Source organism: Opisthocomus hoazin, chromosome 2 (genome assembly GCF_030867145.1).
Source record: "Opisthocomus hoazin isolate bOpiHoa1 chromosome 2, bOpiHoa1.hap1, whole genome shotgun sequence".
NCBI classification, from domain to species: Eukaryota; Metazoa; Chordata; class Aves; order Opisthocomiformes; family Opisthocomidae; genus Opisthocomus; species Opisthocomus hoazin.
In genome coordinates this window covers 20,563,304-20,584,271 of record NC_134415.1, presented here as the reverse complement: position 1 = coordinate 20,584,271, position 20,968 = coordinate 20,563,304, and the positions used below count along the sequence as shown (strand labels likewise).

The window sequence follows — 20,968 nt, the reverse complement described above, 5'->3', positions numbered from 1 at the left end:
ATCTGCCCTTTGTCTTAGCCCAGCTTCTCTTGTCCCCTTTTTTGACCATTTTTAGTGCTAGCGTGCCTGCATGCAGAGCTCATGGTTGCTGGTGCCAAACTCATTTCCTTCCTCCCAAGGCCATTTTCATTCTTGTTTACACAGACTTGCTCCCAGAGAGCTGTTCCAACTGGGATTTCTGGTGGATAGCTTGCAAATAACTGTCCTTAGTTGTGAGAAACTGATAAAGGTTTCAGCATTTGGCCTTGGCCTCTAGAAGAGCCGGGGGGGATGTACAAATGCAACGTGCATTCACAGAGTTCAGAAAGCAAGGAGTAAATGACATGCTTGTGATTTATTCTCATTACAAAATTTTCTAAGGTCACTCCTTCCTTGACCAGTCTAGCAATCTGAGGTCTCGAGGCAGAGACTTGTGAAGACAAGTTGTCTTGTTCTGTTCCTCAGAGTGCAGTTTTAGTGGATGCTTGGACCTCTTTGGTTGACTTCTGGCTTGTTTGTGGCCACAAATCCTCAGTTATTGGTGCACTTTTCATTCCTACAGCATTGTAAGGGATGTATATTTTACCTCTGAGATTTATCTGAGGATTCTGCTATGCTGTCACTCCTGCAGAGGCCTCAGGCAGTACTCGTGCTCCTCTCCCCAGCCTTTCCTGCCACGCTAAGAGCAGCTCAGTAGCACAGGCTTACACACTGACTATCTTCCATCCCCACTGATGAACTGGGGCCTGGCAGCAGCAGGAGATGGGGTGCAGGTAGGCTGATGGGAGTCCTAGCAGTTCTGTGAAACATCACCAGTGCCTGCCTGGTGTTTTCTGATCATCTGATGGCAATTTGAGACGTCTGGCCAGGCTTGCACCAAGGCACTGGGGCCAGGAGTCCTGCCAAGCTGGCCCAGCCAGGGTGCAGCGTGGGTGCGGCCTGGCTGTTGCTCTCCTCCTCTGTGCACCATGCTCATGGTAGGAAAGAGCTGCAAGGCAGCAAGTTCAAATTTACACCTTCTGAAAATTCTTCGTGGAATTTCTTTAGCTGGTGATGCTAACCTGGCTCTTTTTCACTTTTCTTAGAAGCACTGAAACTGCTCACAAACACAGAGCTAGATGGGGCGCCCAGCTAGAGGAACTGGGAAACCTCTTTGATGTGGAAAGCTGTATTTTATTTATACACTTGGGATAAGCCCAGAGGCTGTCTGGGTAGCCAGGAAGTTCCAGAAAGGAATTTCCCCCATCAAACTAGCAACCACAATAATATTTTCTCCCTTCCTCTGCAGAGACTGAGTGTGCTCATTTCCTAGCACTTTTGGTTGAGAAGTTTCCTGCTTTCATAGGAACCTAGGCCCTTTCTCTCTGATGCTGCCCTTCTAAGCACTGTAGTTTGAGGTTTCTTGTCTTTGACCTGAAGACCTTAAGTCTGAGGCAGCTGACGAGTTGGTTAGCTCTGTCTGTTGGGGTAGGGTGTATAGACTGGATGTTTCTTTCATCTTTGGACTGACTGCTCCTTGCTAGCTACATGGCAGGGCTCAAAACCACTGTGTGATCCCAGCTGAGGACGGTTACCATGAAGGTGTTTGAAAAGGAAGAGGACTGAGTGAGTTGCAGTGACTGTATTTGAAGAAAAGCAGTTCAGAGATCCTTTAGCTGTGTGAGATGGTTGCTCTTCTCCAGGGGTTAGAGGGAAGAAGCTATCTAAAGCAGAGGTCATCACTTCTGTTTGCTTGTGTTTCCAAGGAGCCAGGCTGCCCTGCTACCTGGAGCTTCTGGCTGGGCAAGCTAAACTGCTGGCCCTGCGAGTGCTGCCCCTGCCCCAAGTGGCTGTCGTGGGGTCCCTTCCAGGCCCGTTTGCAGAGGAACAAATGTCAGCAGCACCAGCTAGAGAAGCACAGTGTAAACAGCTGTGCTAATCCTGCCCTCCCTGGGTCCCAGTGTGTTACCCGCACGCTGACTTTCCAATTGGCCCCAGCAAATTGCAGGGAGGGAATGGGCAGCAAGGGAGTTGTAACAGAGATGGAGCTGCCCAGCAGTGCTCTTAATAGGATCATCTCTTTTCCTTACTGCTGCCACGTGGCCTGTGCTGGCATGGTCATTGTTTCTCTGCCAAATAGCAGGGATCAGTAATTTTTTGACACCTTTCTCTTCAATTTCTTTTGCGCTTCTTTTCCGCTTTTCGTGGCAGTCAAAAACTGCATCTGCAAAAATGTGTATCCTAGATAGTTCATTCCTCAGAGTGTCTAAAAGAGGTGTATCTCAAAGAGAATAGATAGCTGTCACTCTTAGCAATCTCTGACCAGCCCTGGCCAATACTCCTTTAATGTCCAAAGTGTTTGTGTGACAGCAGCCGGCTCAGTTCTGGGACAGTTTGTAGCCGTTCAGGTAACAGCAGCCGGTGCTCACCCAGCCTTTGGGTGCCTACAGCCTGGGTGAAGGGCTCCTCTGTGACCGCAGGTGGGATGTTTCCCAACTACCTGCCCCGCACTCCTGGTGTAAAGACCACATGGGCAGAGCTTGGAGAGCACCTGTGTGCACTGCAACTTCGTCCCAGCAGCTGGGTCATGGGGTGTTTGTGCTTTCTATGGCGGGGGCTTGGCTTGGGTTGGCCTGTGTTGGGCCAGACATCGCAGAGGCAAAGTCCGAGATGATCCCTTCTGGAGGAGCCTACGGGCTCTGCAATTCACACACTGGGAGGAGCAATGCTCTGTGGTCCCTGCCATAAGCGATTGGTGGCTGGCTCAGGGATAGAGCTCAGTGCCCTTTGCCTGGTTTGTCACTCATACCGTTCTGGGAACAATTCTCATTATTTTTGTGAGCTGTCCTTCTCACGTGCTTTTATCTACATGCATTGGACTGTGGCTGAGACAGCTGGATGGCCCTGCTCTGTGGCACCATTCAAGATGTGCCTGGCTTTGGGCCCACATCTCCCTCCAAGCGAGTTCCAGGCTCAGCTTTCATCCTTCTTCTGCGTGCTTTTAGCATTGCCCTTGGCAGGCATCTGCTCCTTCCGTGCCTGGCACTGGCTGCAGCTCCAGTGCCTGCCTCAGACAGCGCTCCTTCAGGGTCACAAGCGAGAGGGGACGGATGGGGTTTTTCCAGCTCATCCTTGCCTCCCGCGGTGCAATGAGGGCAGATCCCCAATAGATGGCACTTGAACCTCTTCCCTGGCAGGTTTTTTTGCCTTCAGCATCGGGACGTTCAGACCTGCGTCCGCACTGATGGAGCGTGATCCTGCTGTGGCACAGGGCAGTGTGCGGGACAGGGAAGTAGAGGAGCAGGTCGGTGTGCGAGGTGGGCCAAGCAAATCCCCCCGTGACTTCAAAGGGTGAAAATAGCATCTCTTTGCTTATGAGAAGGCTTGGCCGGGCCTGCCTAATGGGGCCTTCCTCACCCGCACACAGTCCTGTTCTTGCATCTTGCAGTGTCTGTGGTACACCCTGGGCAGCGTAAGCTGCACAAGGTATTAGGTTGTACTCTGGGCCCAATGGGAAACATAGCTCAGAGCGAATCTGTGCATTCAGCTAATCCTCACCACACTGTCTTCACCTCTCCTGCCTGTCTCCCCTGTTGTACTGCTTGGCCAGGATTCCCACAAAGGGATGTCTCTGAGGGAAAATAACATGTGGCACACCAAGAGCTAAGGCTTTTCAGGGATGTCTTCTCCATGGCAGCAGCAGGCAGGAGCATTTGGGTATTGTGGAAGTGAACTGGGATCCTGGCTCGGCTCACATCTCTCTGCCCTCTCCCTGTCTCCGCAATGCCACGTGTTCTTGCAGAGGGAGCTTGTCACTTGCCTCCCTTTGGCTCCTGGTCTGGCCAAAAGGAATTTAGAGAGATCTTCAAGCAATGCTGTAGCAAGTGTGTGAGCTTACCATAAATGTTATGCAGGGCATTTTTCATGTTTTTGTCGTGTGACCAGAGAAAACATGGCTTCTTTGACTAGGTTTGAGATTTGGATTTGATTTGAACCCTGTAAGCAGATCAAAACTCCAGGCATGAGAAACCCATAGGAACTAAAACCAAAGCAAAGCGATCACACGAGATGCTTGGGAAGTGAAACCACTGAATTTTGCATAGCTCCAGCAGTGTGATCTAGTAACAGGCTAGATTACAGTCTGGGAGCATACAGCTAGGGGCCAGGAGACACCACTTCTATTCTTGGATCTTCTGCAGCTTTCCTCAGTGACCTTCAGATAGTCAAGTAACCTTCCTCTGTCTTAGTTTTCTCCTTTGGGAATAATACTATTACTTACCCCTGGAAAATATTTTGCTATCCTTGGACAGAAGTTTCTTGGTGGTGTTCTGCAACCTGTATGTGTGTGCAGGAGCAACACCTCCAGACTTCTCAGGAGGCTTTCTTTCCAGTATATGATCCAGCAGCATGACTTGTCATCTGCTGGGAACCCATCTAACATCTCAAGCCTCATCCTTGGGGCAGGGATCACATAAGACAAGAGCTGGAGCAGTAGGTTGCAGCTCAGCTTTCTGGAAGGGCTGCTTTTCCTCTGGGGGGTCTGCTAAACTAGCAGCCTGGTCTAGTTGAAGATGTCCCTGTTCACTGCAGGGGGGCTGGGCTAGATGACCGCTAAAGGTCCCTTCCAACCCAAAGCATTCTGATTCTATGATGATTCTAAGTTGCTTATCGCTGGTTGCAGCAGTGTGTCACCGTGCGTCATTCAGAGGAGATGCTGGATGTTGCGGATTGATGGAGAGCTTGGATCTGGCAATCAATTTGACATACATGCCATGGGCGTTGTGGTTGTGGAGCAAGAAAGAGGCCATGGTACTTTAGCAGTGCGAGGCGCAAGGTTAGTTGGAGAGGAACCCGGATGTGTGCGTTTCTCCTGCGCCTGCTGGAACATGGAGATGCCCACAGCTACGCAGTCTGAGAAAACACTGGCAGCAGGTGTGTGTGACCTTGACCCCCAAAAGACCTGGGCATACCTGAAGCTGGTGTTCCTGGCTATTCTGGCTGTATGAAATACACAGCAAGACAGAAATAGCTGCTCCACAGGCATCTGCTGAAACACGTGTAGGCAAAGGTTGCAGAAGCAGCGCTAAGACGAGGAATTACAGGATTAGTTTCTCTTACAGACCTTCACGAGGAAGGGCCAGTGGCTCCAGTGCCGGAGTAAGGAATGAATAAAGGCCTGGGAAATGTGGCTTTATAGGAAAAAAATGAATCTTCTTAAATGACATTCACCAGGGTAAGGAAGTGATAAGAGATTCTCAGCTGTCAGGCTTTGGGATGTACCTTGATGAGTTAGGGATCAGGAATAATTCTTACCTAACATTAGCTATATTATTGCATATGTATATGGAGGATTTCTGCTTCCATTTGGCATTTTAGTCTCTCCCGCTGGAGGCAGGATGCTAGACTAGTGAGCTGATAACACGCACCATTACCTGTTTTCCTGTGCTCGTGCCGTAAGGAATCCAGAAGTACCTGTAAGGACAGATGGTGACTTGGAGTCGTAAGATTGGGCGGTGATTTCAATTTGGTGTGAATTGGGGGGGAAACTGGTGCAAGTCAGTCCACAGTGTGAATGCAGAACTTGCAGAGCACCTATGCTTTAATAGATGGGAATGTCTGCTACCACGGGCGTCTGCTAGGAAGGCACGATCTGAAAAGCAGAGCTGTTTTCTGGCTCAGACTCTGTGCCTGTTGTACTCCTTCAAGAAAGACACTTTGCTAACTGCAGCAGAACCGAGGCCCTTTCCCCTGCGAGGAAGATGCTCTCTTTCTTTTCCACAGCCAGCGTTTTGTGAGCACCCTTTCCTTACCTTGTTGCAGGCGTGCTGGCTGAGAACGGGCGCCGGTACGGTAACCGGCCTGTGCTCTCCTGGCGCTTGTACACAAGCGGAGACCTCCTCAACGCTGCGACCCAGTCCCAGGAGGAAGGCTGGGACGAAGGGCTCTGCTGGCCCCAGGGGACCGGCAGTGGGCAGAGGGGACCTTTCACCCAGGGGAGCTTTAATCGCTGCCGCGGCGCTGGCAGCGGGCGAAAGCCCTGCGCTGTTCGTGCGGGCAAACGCGGGCTCAGCGCGGCTGGGAACCGGCCCGCCAGGCCCCAGGAACGTTCCCGGAGGTGCAGGAGGACCAGCCACGGACGCGGAGCACTGTGCCCCTGCCCGGGGGCAGCCGGTGCCGCCTCGGCCCCGCGCTTGCATTTGCCGTGGCGAGCTTCCCGGCGCAGGCGGGCGGAGACGGGGTAGACGAGTCGGCCCTGCAGCTCCATGCTCCGAACCGGGGGACAGGAACCCGGCGGGAGCAGGCCACGAGCCGCGGCGCGGTGCAGCACAGCCCGCTGCCTGCTGCCGCCAGAGCTCCAGCCCCGCAGCCACCGACGGCCGGGCCGGCCGAGCCCCTTTAAGCGGAGGCCCCGCCCCGCCCCGCCCCGCCCCGCCCCGTCCGGCCAATGGGCGCCGCGGGTGCCGCGCCGTTCGTTAGAAGTTTCCCGTCGCGGGCAGGGGCCGGGGCGTGGGGGGTCCGGCCCGGCGGATCGGGGCGCGATGCCCGGCGGGGTCCGGGGCCGGAGCTAGGGCGCTCCGCCGTCCCGCAGCAAGCGCTCCGCGCCCGGTGTCGCTGGTCCCTGGCAGCACGTTGCCAGCTGGTACCTCCCCCCTTTCTGGAGCGTAACCGGGCAGGGGGTGGAAGCGGAGGAAGTCTGGTGTTCAGTTTTTCTGTCGGGTTCGGAAAGGGGTTCCCGCCCCTCCCCCCGCGGCGGGAGGGGAGCGGGGCGCAGCTGGCAGCGGGCAGTCCGGAGCCTCGCCCCCCACCCCGCCGCGCGCCGGGGGTTCTGGGTGCCGGCTCCGCCGAGCCCCTCCGAGCCCCGCGGCTCGGCAGATGTGGACGCGCGTGTGCGTGCGTGCTTAGCCGCTGCTTGGCTCCTCGCATTTGTACCATGCTGAAGATCCTCACTAAAAAGCTCAGGAACCAGAGTTTGAACGAAATCCAGCCTTTCCAGCTAAAGGTAAGAACGGCCGCGGCGGGCTGGGTTGTTTTTTGCAGCCTTCAGGTAGCTGATAACGGGGCCTGGAGACGCTGGGAGCTTTCAGCGTTTGTTATGCTGGGCCAGTTTCCTCTCGGGCAGCGTGCACAGCGGGGACTGGCCTAGGCTGCATTCGTGTTACTGAAGTTCTGCTTCTGTGCTCTGAGTTCCCTGCACGGTGCAGCAGGGAGTACAGGGAGGTGCACAAAGGCAGATGGAGCTGCGTGTTCTTTAGAGGTATCGACTTTTACCGGGGTTCGCATTTAGTTACATAGGCATTTGCCTGTCTAGTTACCTTTGTATGTGTGCAATCTGTCGTCTCCTTGCCCTCGCCAGGCTACAACCCCCTGTGCTAGGTACTGTACAAACACGGTTTGCCTGAAATGCCTTTCAGCTCGTTATTTGCATTTCTCTCCCTTCTGGTCCAGAAGGCTGGAATCTGAGCTGAAGTTTGCAGTCAGGCTCACTGCGTTGACCTGTGGCTTTCTGAACTCTGCTTACATCCTTTCTTAGCGCTCGAAAGAAAAATGAGGATCACAGATTCAGGATGAGGAATATCTAAGCCCTTCCTGCCAAATGCAAGGAGGAATTTTTGAGCCGTATGCAATGGGATAAAAATGGAGTCGTCATGAGTTACTTACAAAAAATTACCAGATCCTGATTTGGTGAGTGTGGTGAACCAAGGGATACCCTCTGAAATGAGCGGAGTTACTCTGGATCAGCATCAGTACTGCGGGAAGTACAGCGCCTGGCCCTAAATCAAAGAAGGGATCTGGGAAAAGCAGCAGCCAGCCCTCGTTGCCCGAGTTGGGGGCTGGGGATCCGTACGCCAGACTCTAGTGGAGTCTTTTGTATGTGCTGCACAGAGGCGGATTGCCGTGTGGCTGCACTTCTGTGCATTCGCTGGACATGCTGATGGCAACTTTGTTAGAAACAATGCTGATGTTTCCTCAAAGTTTGCTGTGTCTGTCTACTTTTTCCTGTGGGGGTTACATATTCTGTGGTTCTTGGGGGAGGCAGGATTAGATTTTATTTTTGGAAATAAAAGAAGGGCGATGCTTTAGGTTGTGGTGGACGGATTCAGCGCAGAATATCTCTGCAGAGGCAGTGAGGGGTTTCTTTTGAACACGGTTTTTCTGTGCCTTGTGGCTGTGATCACCTTTTTTAGTTCTGTTGTTTGTCTCTTGGAGCCTCAGGTTGTGAAGCGGTGAGAATCTTTGGAAGGAGCTCTCAGGGGTATGTACAACCTTCAGGATGCTTGGAGGCATGCAGGAAAATCCACAGGAGTGGGTATCTGCAGCCATTTTGTTTATATTGGTGCCAGGGTTTGTGCTGCAAACAGGTGGTCTGTATTTTTGCAGGCTCAGCAGAGAAGAGGGACTTAAGCTTGCACTGTTTCTTGCAAGCCTAAATGCATAGACTGTCAGAGGTGGTGTTGTAGCCCGCTGTGGGGAGTGGTGCAATGACTGGTAGACGTGTGTATGGGCAGAAAGCCAGACTTTCACACTCTGGGTTTATATATGTTTTGTAGGCCTTTGGGGACCATGTGCAGCTGCCTGGTCTTGGTTGAGCCTCGTACCAGCACACTAATCGCTTAACAGAGCGTGCAGTGCTCTGTCTTAGGTGTTGGGCCAGATCTCCTTGCAAGTGTGGACATGGGATAGGTGCCACAAGCGGCTAGCAGTCTGGGAGCTTCCTGTGGCTGCATGGTGCACGGACCCTGTGATGAGGCCAAGTGTCCTGTACCATCTCCCTCTACTGCCCTCAGATGATGTGGGGCTGCCAGGCGCAGACCGGACTTCTGCCTTCTCGAGTTTCTCACATTGGTCTGTACGTATTCTGGCATGTGTGGAATGTGCATTATTTAAAAGGTCCTGTCTGCTGTCATCGAAATCTAGTGAAAACTCAGATGTGAGCATAAAACCAGATCTGTAGTCGTCTTAAGTGGAGAATGAGCAACTAATTTGGGTAGCATAAGAACCGATCTGCATCCACCACCTAAACCAAGAGCTTTCTGAGCTTTAACAACAGTGTGCTTAGCTGCCCTTCTCCTTCATTACCCACTTGCCTTTGCAGTTTATGACCTTTGTTGGAAGTTCCCAAATTCAAGGGAAAGCAAGCTGCTGGTGTGTTTCCAGTTTGCAATGATACTGCAATTAGGCAAAGTCCCAGGAGACTGTCCTTGAGTAACTTGTCAACTCATTTTTGTAAGCTTGGGAGATTTGACCAGCCGTGGCTTGGCACCCAAGCTTTGGGAAACTCTTCAGGATGAAATTTCTGCCCGCTGTAAAGATCTCATTTTGGTATCACGTGTCCTGAACTAGTTTAGTGTGGCTGTGATAGGTCTTCCTAGTCTTCCCCGACTTGGAGAAGCTGAGAGGCTGCCATTGCTTCCTGCAAGTGAAACCAGGAAATATGCAAGCTTCGGGTGTTGATGTAATGGACTTTTTTTTTCCTACTAAAGTTGGTCTTAAGGCAGTTGACAGCTAAGGCTGTTCAGAAGGCTTTGACTCAAGAGGTCTGATGGTTCATGCTGGTGTTGCTGAGGAAGTTACTGGCCCTTTGCTGCCCTTTCACCAGAAGTCACCATAATGGGAAGAGAAGGATTGACTGACTGACATTTCATCCGCTGTTGGGTTAGCGTACGCCGTCAGCAGTTCTGGTAAATGTCTGGGCTGTGAAGCGTGGTAGTTAGGGTTCAAATTTGAACCCTTAGCCTTGGAAGACTGGTCCTGTTGACCTTGCTGTCTCCCCAGTGGACGCTCATGCCCCTGTAATGGGGGCAGCTCAGTGGCAGCGTGTCCACTTCTGAGCTATTGCAGTTCATAGTCCAGCCCGTTGGCTTAGAGTCCTTCAGCTGCTGCAGCTGAATACAAGAAAGGATTGTGAACTGGAGCCTTGTGCCTCAGCTTGTTGTTCCACCTCTTGCTTCAGTGGTCTGGTGTTATTTGCTAGAGATCAGGCCAGAGTCAGAAACCTCCAGTTTTTGGCTGGCTGTTAGAAATCGAGAGCCAAAACAAAATCTGACTTTACAGGTTAGGGCTCATCTTTGATAACAGCTGGCAACTGGGTCTGTTCCAGAGCAGACTTTCTGGGGCAGGAGAGAGGAGTGAGAACAGCGGGTTGACCCACGCTGTAGTAAAATGCTTCAGATGAGGAACATGAGAGAGGCCTGTAAATCAAGGCCTGAATTTTTTGTTGGTTGTCCAGTATTACAGTCTAGTACAGTTTTTTATTCTTTTCTTTCAGTTTTGGACTGGTAGCCCTGAGAAGCCCTTCCTGAAGGAGAAGCCAAATCGTTCAAGGAGCTTTTAAAGTGCATATCCTGGGGTTACATGTGGGTTTATGTGATGGGGTACTGATATTGAGCCCTTAGAAATACTTTCCAGCCAACTCAGTGAGCTCTCTACAAATGAAACATCTTGTTCATCCCTGCTGCTTGGGGTGTAGGGGTTTCTCACACAAATGCATTTCTTCCAAATCACTCTCCAGCTCTTGTGCCCTTGCATATTTGTGTAGTGGCTAAAGTGTAGGTGTCTATTTTCTAAGCTTTGCTTGCAAGCAAGCTCCTTGGGGCAGGGAGCATCTGGTTGGAACAAGTCTGTGCGTTGCCAGTCAAACTAAGCTCTTAATTACTGGCCCTAGGTGTTAACAGAATGAAACAGTTGGATTGTGGTGTGTTAAGAAGTTAACTGGCTGGAACATGTAGCTGAAGAAAACTGAGCACTTAAAGGGTGGCAATTCCATTCCATCTTTGCTGTCAACACAACCAACTTTGGAGGCAATGCAATTGATGTTCTAATCCGCAAAAGTTGTTAAATTACTTATGTACTTGGCATATTCCTTTTTGTCCTGGGCAGAGGTACTTAAGATGTGTTTGTCATTTCCTGAATGTCGATCAACAGAATAGTCATATGTGAGTCTGTTCTGACAATAGGAAACTGCATTTCTCTGCTACATAATTTTAGCTTGGTGCTTACTTACAAGAGAAGTGTGGACTCGGCGCTAACAAAGCCACCGTGTCAACTCTCTTCATGTGCCCTTGCAGCTGGTACGTGTGCATACACAGTGCTGGGGACCAGCAAGTCGTGTCAGTTATTTTCTGCTGCTGTCTGCATCCAGAGTCAGCTGTGAGACTCTTGGTCTGGCTGGCCAGCCCTGATGAGTGACTTGGAATCATCGTGATCCTTCCTGTACGAAGGGGGTTCAACTGGCTGTGCGAAGCGAACCTCAGGCTCGCAGGCAGTGACTTCTGAGTCACTGTCCCGGTGGTAGCTGGTTATTCTGCAGACCCTGGAGGGTTACTTAAACTTTTTCTCTTCAGACCAAAAAAGAGGGAAGTAGCATTGTTATTACTGATGCACAGTGGGTGCACTTGCAAAGATCTGTGTAAGGGCACATGCTTTGTATGAATGAGGACAGATTAATTTCCTTCTTTCTTTGGGTTGACTGCTTGTCACGTGCTCAGCCAGCCACTCATATTCAGGCTGGCTGAAGACAGCTTGGCACAGGGAGAACTTAGCTTTGCGTGTCTCCTGTTGTGAATGAAGGTTTTTCTCTCCTTCATGGATTTTTCAGCACATCCCACCACACAAGTTCATTCCTCTAGGGCTAGAGGACTCTGACACTGAAGCTTTGCTTTTCCACCCATTAACACTTGGTAACATTGGATGCTTCTGGTTTGTCTTCATTTCACTGAAGAGGGGGACAAGCACTTGCAGGAATGTAAGTGTATAAGTACAATTTTAGCTGTTGGAGTATCTATGAGTATGCCTAAAGTTAGGTTTGTGATAATTTGGACTAGAATTATGTTAGTCGGTTAGAAATGCTGTGTTAGATACTTAGCGAAGGCAAAGAATAGAACAGGCAATCCCAGCCCCTCAGAAACCTGAAGTTTTTGAGACTTCCGCCTGAGGCATTGTAAAATAATGTTTGCAATTCTTTATACTTGGCCTCTAAGGTCTGAATCTCCAAGGGCTGTCATCTTTCCTGTGCAGACGTCCAGCACCAATAATCTCCTGTAATGACTTAATTCCAGAGAGTGGGACTTCAGACAGTTTGCAGACATTGCCAATACAGCATAATGGGAAGTTCAGTGACTTTAGGATAGTTCAGTGAGACAGCCTCTCATCTGGCCTTGTCTGACTGATGTGAAAATAAGGGCTAGATTTAAAAAAACACCCCCCCCCAGTGTCATGAACAGATCTTCTTACTTTTGCTTGTATTTCCCATTCTTGATTTTTATTTGAATGAAAAATTGAGTTCTGAAAATGTAATATGATGTATTTAACTTTTGCATTTCAGTGAAAACAGATTAATCCATTTTGCTTTGCTGGACAGTGCAGTTCTACTTAATTTCTTGCTGGCATGCACTGTCTTACAGCTCCTGCATTTATATTGCACTGTTTGGGATGCTAAAAGTTTTCCTGAGCAGGAAAACAGCTTATATTTGAAGTGAAAACAAAGCAGAGCCAGGTCATAATTTATTTTAATGATGGTTCTTGCAAAACTTTTTTTTTAAAGTAAAAAGCAAGGCTTGTGTCCACTTAGGACATCTCTGTGGGGCGGTGGTGGGCAGGGCACACTCTGCCGTGGCATGCCAGTCTGGCCAGCTTCTCTGGCTGTTCCTGGAGCATGCCTGGGGTCACTGAGGTGGTGTTGGGATGCCTCAGTGTGGGAGCCAAAGGCTGTATTCCCTTTTCAGTGGGAAATACGCTTCTACCCACAGCATAGGCAGCGCCAGCCCCTCCTACCCCCGTGCATTTGTCTGTAGCCCCTGTTCTGTTCAGGGGGATTCAGGTTGCCGGGTGACCCAACTTTTCCTAGCAACCAGCATCACAGGTATGTGTCCACTCAGGGCTGTTTTCTGCTGGAGTAACTGTTGTACGTGGCCATGGGCAGAGGCTGTTTGTCCTCTCACCACCGTTGACCAGCAGAGTCAGTCAGCAAAGCTGTTTTAGAATAGGCACCAGCACCACCCACAACCAGGCAAGGATTTAGAGAAAAGCCAATTAGTTGTGACCTTTATCTGCACAGAAAGCATTCCCTGTGCAGTACGAACTCTGCTGTGACCCAGGCCTAAAAGCCGATGCAAAGGATGTATGGCCCAAGGTGTCCTATGCAGAGCTGTCTCCATGCCAGTCTGGGCATGGGCCTGCCCAGGCTGTGGGGACACAGCACACAGGTGAAACACGGTTCAAAGAAATCTGGTTTCTTCTGGACCAGCTTGGTCACTGCTTGGGGGTGGACAGCTCAGGGTGCCTCTGGGCATTTCTCCCCTCTCTTGCTATGTTCTTCTTGCTTTTCAGACCCATTATAACCTCTTCCCTGCTGTGGGCTGGTCTGTTTGGACATTAGCCTGGCCTTCATGTGTACCTCAGTATATACACCAGACTGAATTGTTCAGTTGTAGGACAGGCGCTCTGAGGCTGGGGCATCTCGGGAGCTGGCTGAGGGGAAGGGAGCGGATCTTACATGGTGAGTAGTCTCTCTTCCTCCTCTGTAATTGTCGCAGCACACCAAGTGCTTGGCCAGGTAAACTTCTGCTGTTCTCTCTTTGAGACAGCCCTTGGAGCACTACAACAGAGTACCATTGTGTGGGTACATCACGTGAAGAGCTCACGTGGTTGACTCTCCACTCCAGTCTTGATAGCTTCATGGAGGCTTGAAATACTGTGGACATTTACAGAAACTTCTTGGTGGACCTCGATGTGAGAAAGTATCTTGCTTGGAAGATTTCCACCAATGCTGCCACATAGCTGCATGTTCAATAATCCAAATCCTGGGTCTTCCTGGTTGTTCTGTGTTAGCAGGACAGAATGCCGCTTGGGGGGTGGCATGGGCTAAAAGCCTAAAGAACGTTCTGTGAGTGGCTGTCAGCTTTGCAAGCAGTTGGTGTGGGCCAGTCTTTGTTTCCTGCCCTCTCCTCCCCCAGCACTCTTAGCCAGCCAGTCAGCCCACAGCCAGGCTTACTGTAGAAATAAAGTCCTGCTGCAGAGCACCTGCAGCTTGCCAAGGCTTCAGGTGTGGTGCTGGGAACGGAGATCAATGCCTCTGCCCCACTGGCACGCACCTTCTAAACGAGTGTTGTCAGTGAGGAGATGTGGTGAAACCTGGGGAGCTGTCCCTCGGGCTTAGTAGGCTGTGAGGCCATGGATTGCCTTCCTCAAATGAGCTGCCGTCATGTGGCATGACTGGGTTGATTGGTGGTTCTACCCAGCAAACACAACCGAGAAAGGCCCTTTACAGCTTTGCCTGGGATCACCTCCCAACCCTTGTTCTAGCATCAGCCCAGATGAGAAGGTGTAAAAGTTCAGGGCTGGAAACACCTTCAGAGGAAGAGGAATCCAGTGCCTGAGCCTAGGTGGCCTGAGGAGGTTTTTGTTAGTCATGTCTCGCATTTCAAGGATGGGTTTGTCTCAGATTTGTTGTCTGACCGTAAGGTAGATAGTCCTTATCTGAATTTAGGTTTTTGAAAGGACAGGAGATGTCTGGGCAAAGTACTCCCAAATACCTCAATGTTTGTCAACGTCCACAATGAGAATAGAGGGCCCTTGGTTGCTGACATTCATAGGGAACAAACTATTGATAGGCCTTGGGTAGCTGACTGATTGATTTGACTGGGCTACGAACCTGGTTCTGAGCAACTGATTTCAAGGAGATCACAGAATTCAAGTATCTGATGACATAACGAGGACAGGCTAAGAGAGTTGGGGCTGTTCAGCCTGGAGAAAAGAAGGCTCTGGGGTGACCTTATAGCAGCCTTCCAGTACCTGAAGGGGCCTACAGGAAGGATGGAGAGGGACTTTTCACAAGAGTGTGTAGTGATAGGACAAGGGGGAATGGCTCTAAACTAAAAGAGGGCAGATTTAGATTAGATATTAGGAAGAAATTCTTCATCATGAGGGTGGTGAGGCACTGGAACAGGTTGCCCAGAGAAGCTGTGGATGCCCCCTCCCTGGCAGTGTTCAAGGCCAGGCTGGATGGAGCTCTGAGCAACCTGGTCTAGTGGAATATGTCCCTGCTCATGGCAGGGGGGTTGGAACCAGATGATCTTTAAGGTCCCTTCCAACCCAAACCATTCTATGATTCTATAAAGATCCTATCCCCTCACTTCCATTTTGTTCAGAAATCTGTCTCATCTTACTCGTTCCTAATGGGGTCATATTGTTTCCATGATGCAGGCTATTTTTTATTTGATGCCAAGAAGTAAGGACATCAGTTAGAGGCCACATTCTGCCAAGCTCTATGTGGGCATAAGACAGGAAGAAAATTTCCTTTGTTTGAATGGGGAACTTCCCATCTTGAGGAGGGGTGCCAGACAGGCAGCTAGATCCTCCAGTTTGCTGGGAGTGTGTCTGGATGTAAGCTGGGAAAAGATAAAATAATTCTTCCATATCTTGTCACCCAGTTACTATACACTAAGCCCCGTGGTTGTTCCAGACAGTTGCCTGCAGCCAGACTGTTTTTTGTGTGTGGATTTCTTTTTGTAGTTTTTTTCTTTATTGGTAGGAGTTGGTTATTTCAAAGAAATAAAAGTTATTTGGCTAAAGGCTAATTAACAGGAGAGAGCAGTGGTATTTGTGTGGAGCATATGAAGTGACATAATTTAGAGGCTTAAAAAATCAACAGCTTCCATGTATATATTTTTGTTCGTAGAAAACCCTTTATTCTGGCTTGGACAGAACAAGCCATTCTTGGGAAACCCCTCCGTGGTATTTTGCAGAGGGCTGCGGTACAATGCAACTTTTCCCCTGTCTTTCACCTGAAATGGTGTGTGGGGGTGCTGATTTAGTATGTGATGCTTGGACACTGTGTCAGTGGCTATCTGTGGTGAGTGAGGCGAGTTGGATCTGCAAGAACACTGTTGGGTTTTGTTCTTTGTGTTGCCTTGTGTTGTGACATTGCAAGTAAATGGAAGCGCTGTGTGGCCTCCTTCCATGAATGGGGCTTAAGAGCACCCATCCTGTGTTAGATCTACAGTCTGTTTCCCCTGATACGGTATCTCCTGCAGGTGCCAGAGGTGGACATCTAGGGGAGACTCTAAGAACAGCACATACTTTGGTCTCGGGGACTTCTTGAGACAGAACTGGTGTCTGTGAATTAGTAGCCTGGTGGAATTCTATCTAAACCTGTCCACTTCCACCCACCAAATCTATGTAGGGTCTTTGCATCCGGAACACCCTGTGGCAAAAAGTTTCATACCTTAACTACATGTTGCTGAAGGATCACCTGTTGTTTGGTTAGAACCTGCCTCTTACTAATTAAAATTTGTGCTTTCTAACTTCTGTATTGGAGGAGAGAGTAAACATTCAAATTCTGTCTTTGTGCCACTCATCTCTAGCCCATCCCTCCATGCATGGAATGAAGAGGCCACCCCTTTGGCCAGATTCTTCCAACTAGAAGCCCTTTGGAATCATGCAGTACCTACCATGAAAGGATCTGGTGCAGTGAGAGGCATTGCAAATTTTTTCATGGTCCTAACTCTTTAAAGATGCCTGACCAGATGGATCAGAGATCTGGTCTTGAAGGATTATCCTATATTACTGGCTCATTCCATGATAAAACACAAGAAGTTTGGTGTAAATCCATAGAGATGAAACAGCTCGCATCTGCTTGCACTCAGAAGGGTTAAATGTGGGATTTTTAGAGGAGAAGCCTGAAATGTCTCATGTGCTCCAAAAACATTTTCCAGACTGACTGTAAGGCATTGTTCCTCGTGTTTGCAAATCTGGCTAATACAGTTCTTTATGGCTGAGCAGAGGTGAGTGTCGAGTGAAGTCTCCCAACGCAGGCAGCTGCTTCCTAGCTAATGAAGTATCTCAGGGTAATGGCGGTTGCCCTCTATGGCTCTTTTGAGGAGGGAATGTGAAAACTGTTGGCAGATGTGTTGTTTATGCCAGCTGCTGTCAGCTGTACTTCCCTGGTAGAAGGGACCCGTGCAATGCTGTAAATTGTCAGAGAAGCTGGCCTCTGCGAAGGGACCTCTTTTCATCACAGCAGTGTAGTAACTGAGCTAGGCCAGTGGGGATGGGGTGCATTGAAATCCCTGTGTCCTCGGCAGGGGTGGTTGGCACTGATGTGAGCACCCCCCCTCCCCTCTCTCAGTACGTGCGTGACAGATAAGATTAGCTATGCTATAGGTGCCCCTCCGGTTCTAGGTGTCCCTTGTACTGCCTTCCCCTTACGTCTGGGAGGGTTGTCAGCCTGTGACAAATAGTGCTGCTTTTAATCTGACTGTGCTTGGAGCAAATGGGCTGTAAATTACAGATGGAGCTAAGTCACTGTGTCTTAATGCAGGGTGGATGAGGCCCTGTAAGGAAGGTCTTTAATCCTTCAGGCTCCTTCTTGTCTTTCTGGGCTGCTGTGCTTTGTGGTGCCAACACTGCTGAATACCACTGCTTCCGAGGGATGTGAGCCAGGGGAATGCCAGGGCTCCATGCTGTGAGCTGTCAGAGGAGTTGAGCTCCTTTGCAGAGGGATCTCTTTATAGCACAACTGTTTTGTAGGTTGCTGCTTTTTTCCAGTGGGTATTTCCTGACTCCTTACCACTGTTCTCTTTGCTAATTCCCTTCTGAACTGTGTGTGTGAAATGCTGTCTCCATGCATAGGGTGAGAAAGGTAACAGGTGGATGCTAGTCTTCTGAGAGAATCCTTGAAACTTGGATATGAGTAAGCCATAAATCTCATTATCACATCAGCAAAGCGACGAGTAGAGTAACAGAGTTGGTGAGAAACTTACTGTGTGGCTCCATCACATGCAGGTGACTGCTGGCTGAGGCCAGGGTGCACTGGGTGTTTGTACTGAGCAGAAACCGAGTGGTGGCAGGAGAGCTGGAGGCTTACTGGGGACTGGACACTTCATTTGCAGGTAGAAGTGGAGTTGGAGGAGTGTGTAGTTTCTGTTGCCGTAGTAAGAGCTATAAACTTTAACCAGCCTCTTAAGCTAACAGCATAGGGATAGTTTGAGAATTTTGTAAAAAATCTTGCTTACCAGAAAGGATGATACATGTCGCAGCATAGAGCTGCACCATTTCCCTGGCTCCTGTACTGCAGAAGCGGTCTTATTTTGTAAAACATAGTGATCTGGAAAAGCAAGGAGGAAATTGGAGGATTGAAGGCTGTACTTCAGTGGTAACACCTTTGTTACCAGACCCCATCCACCTGCTGAGTGAGGGCTGTAGTGACGTTGGCTCATCTAATTTCTAACATGGTGACCCGTTAAATCATGGCCCCAAACACAACTGCAGCTATGTTTATAAAAAGAAATTTTAGTTTTCATAGTGGCTTTGAGGATGAATAAACCGAATAGAATTCTCAAAGATTTGGAGTATTTTGGGTGCTAAGGACCACAGTCTGGGTGTTTTCTGCCTAGGACGCTTTTTAAAGTCTCATTTTTTAGTTGGTAGCTTTCTTTGTGTCCTGTCACACAAGTTTGGCTGGTGGGAGGAGCGTGTGCTTATATATGGGTGCCTATGCTGTTGGTCTCTGCTGGGTAGAACTGAGATTGCTCCAGTCTATTTGCAAGTACTGCCTTTTGGTGGTTTATCTCAAGTGGAATTTAAAAGGATCATCTTGGCTTTGCTTTTCTAATGATGTTTGCCCAGAGCTTTTGAGAACAGACCCATGGTGGATAGGAGTCAGGTTATTGCTGTGGCTCACCTGGTACCTGTGTTTAAGACCTGATCCCTAGCTGATCTAAAACAGAGAAGCTCAGTTGTAGGCATCAGCTGTATTCAATTCCCTGTGATCAGAGAACATCAAGTGTCTGCTGTTTGTGGTGACTATGGAGTCCATGTGCTCGTGCACCATAGGCTCACTGGTGCTATATAGTGTAGTTCTCTGGAGCAATGATGAGGCATCAGGACTTGCTTTTTTTATTTTGTGAAAGCCCCTGGTGTTTTCATCTTTCGTCTTCCCCTGCAAAATCATCTCAGCTTAGCCCTAGGAAGAACAAGGGGAGGTTTAGTAGAGGTTTGATGAAGACTCTGCCGCAAGAGAACTGATGATGCAGGGCAAATGAGTGCGCAGAGAGTCCCGCTGTGCTCTGTGGGGTTGGCATGAACCGCATTTTGACTAGTCTCTCTGCCCCTTCTCAGTGCTGAAGCCGGCCCCACTGCACTTGTCTCTGCATAGAGTCCTCTGATTCACTCCACTTGCGAATGAGGATCCCCAAGGCTCGGGCAGTGCCCTGTCATCTCTGTAGTTCTAGTCAGGTGTGGCCACAGCTGTAACTTCTTTCCAGGAGCTGTAGAGAGTAGACAAACATAATCTCGCTGTGCAAGCAGTACGTTCAAACCACATGTATTTGAGGAATTACAGAAGGATGAGGGAGAGGATTTAAAACAATGAGGACCACACGTGCACCTCCCTGCACCCACCCACCACTCACGTCCTTACTGTTGTGTGCTTGCCTAGTGTTTTCCTCTCTTAAGATCTAGGTAAGCCAACCTAAGCCCATGCTTCTGGAGATCAAGTTCAGTCATTGTCCCTCAGAACAGATGCTCAGTTTCCATGTTGTGTGGTTAATGACTCCCACCACTTGCACCCTGAGAGTTGCCAGTCACCATGTTTGTCTATGTCTAAGGTAAGCATTCAATAAAAATGACATCTGTATTGTTAAAACATTGTGGACTTGGCTACCTAGAGTGACTCTCTGCCTCCCTCAAATCTGTGAAACCACTGATGGTTAACTGGAGTCTAGACCCATGTGGAAGATGGAATGGCTGACTAAACCTGCAGCATTCCTACAGAAAACTAGGAATTTTACTGTCTTTGGCATGGGGCAGGCCTGGAAAACAAAGGCCTTGAGGAGTGCTGTGTCCCACTGGCCCATCACCGCTTTCACTGACTCAGCCAGACAGCTGCTCTGTCAAGCAGAACAATGTGCAAGGGTTATTCACCCTGGGTTTGAATTGTAGCCATTTGCGAGGAAATGGGGAAAGGAGTTTGGAGGCAGAGCTATTATGAAATTTAAGAAGGAAAATAATAATAATAGCAATGGGGAAAAAAGACTTTAGAAAGCTTTTCCAAACTAGGACTGTTCTGGCTGAAAGTTTAGCTGTTGGAGGACCCCAGCTGTAAAACCCGGATCTAGTCTGGGCAGTCAGAGCTCACTTGTGGATGTTTGAAGACTGAACTGAACCTTTCCTCTAATCTCTAACGCTCTTGCTTTTCTTGAGGAAAGAGCAAGCATTACAGCCTTGTTTACTAGCATAAATTGTCCCTGTAATGCTGAATATCTCTAAAATAAAATTTAAATGAGAACTTGTGAGAGGAGTTACACGTTAATTTGAAGGTCTGTTTGACTCACTCCTTCCTTCCTTCCTCATGTTGTTCCATGGCTCAAAACTGCCTTTGTGTATCAGTCACCCTGGTTTTCCCACTCTCTCTAGTTCAGAATTTTTTGTAGTTGGGAGGATGGCACCTCCCTCATTCAAGACCAGGCAGTGTCCCATGGCAACTACAGCAATTGTTGACCTGGAAAAATAACAGTGGGGAAATTTAGTAAAATGTTTTTACTGAACGCAAGCCGTTGGGAAGGAGAAGAGCCAGCAGCAGAGCCCTGTGCTGTAGGAAGCCCATGTCACTAGCAGCTGCTCTGTCGGCAGGGTGGCAGGGAGAAGGTAAATGAGCACTGGTTTCATTTGTCCAGTTTGAAGAAACAAAAATCAGTTCCCCAAAGCAGAGAGATCAGTAGTCACTGAGCTCCTCATCCCTTTCTGCTGTGCCAGGAACCAGTGAGTGAGACCAACTCAGCAAAGTCTCTTTCCAGGGCATGTGGAAGGGGCTTTACTGGAGTGCGAGGGCTCAAGTGAACGAGTCTGTCACAAACAGCCTTATATGCGGCAGCACCGGCAGCATTGGCCTCTGCTGGGGAAGCCACCTGCCTGGAGGTAAACTCCCTCCCTCCCATAGGGGGACTGGGAATGACGCCCTCCAGCCTGTGGGCACTCTTGATTGAAACTGGGAATGAGGAGTTGCCTGTGGTCG

General features: G+C 49.4%; 1 protein-coding gene across 3 annotated transcripts in view; it reads left to right on the top strand.

Annotated features, from left to right (window-relative positions):
• The first annotated feature begins 6,457 nt into the window (after positions 1–6,457).
• Positions 6,458–20,968, top strand: part of LOC104326666 (uncharacterized) — a 61,788-nt gene continuing 47,277 nt past the window's right edge. For all 3 annotated transcript variants that reach the window (XM_075412826.1, XM_075412824.1, XM_009931467.2), the window contains exon 1: positions 6,458–6,958. In XM_075412826.1, the coding sequence (XP_075268941.1) occupies positions 6,890–6,958 (69 nt within the window). In that variant the 5' untranslated portion in view covers positions 6,458–6,889. The remainder of the gene's footprint in view (positions 6,959–20,968) is intronic.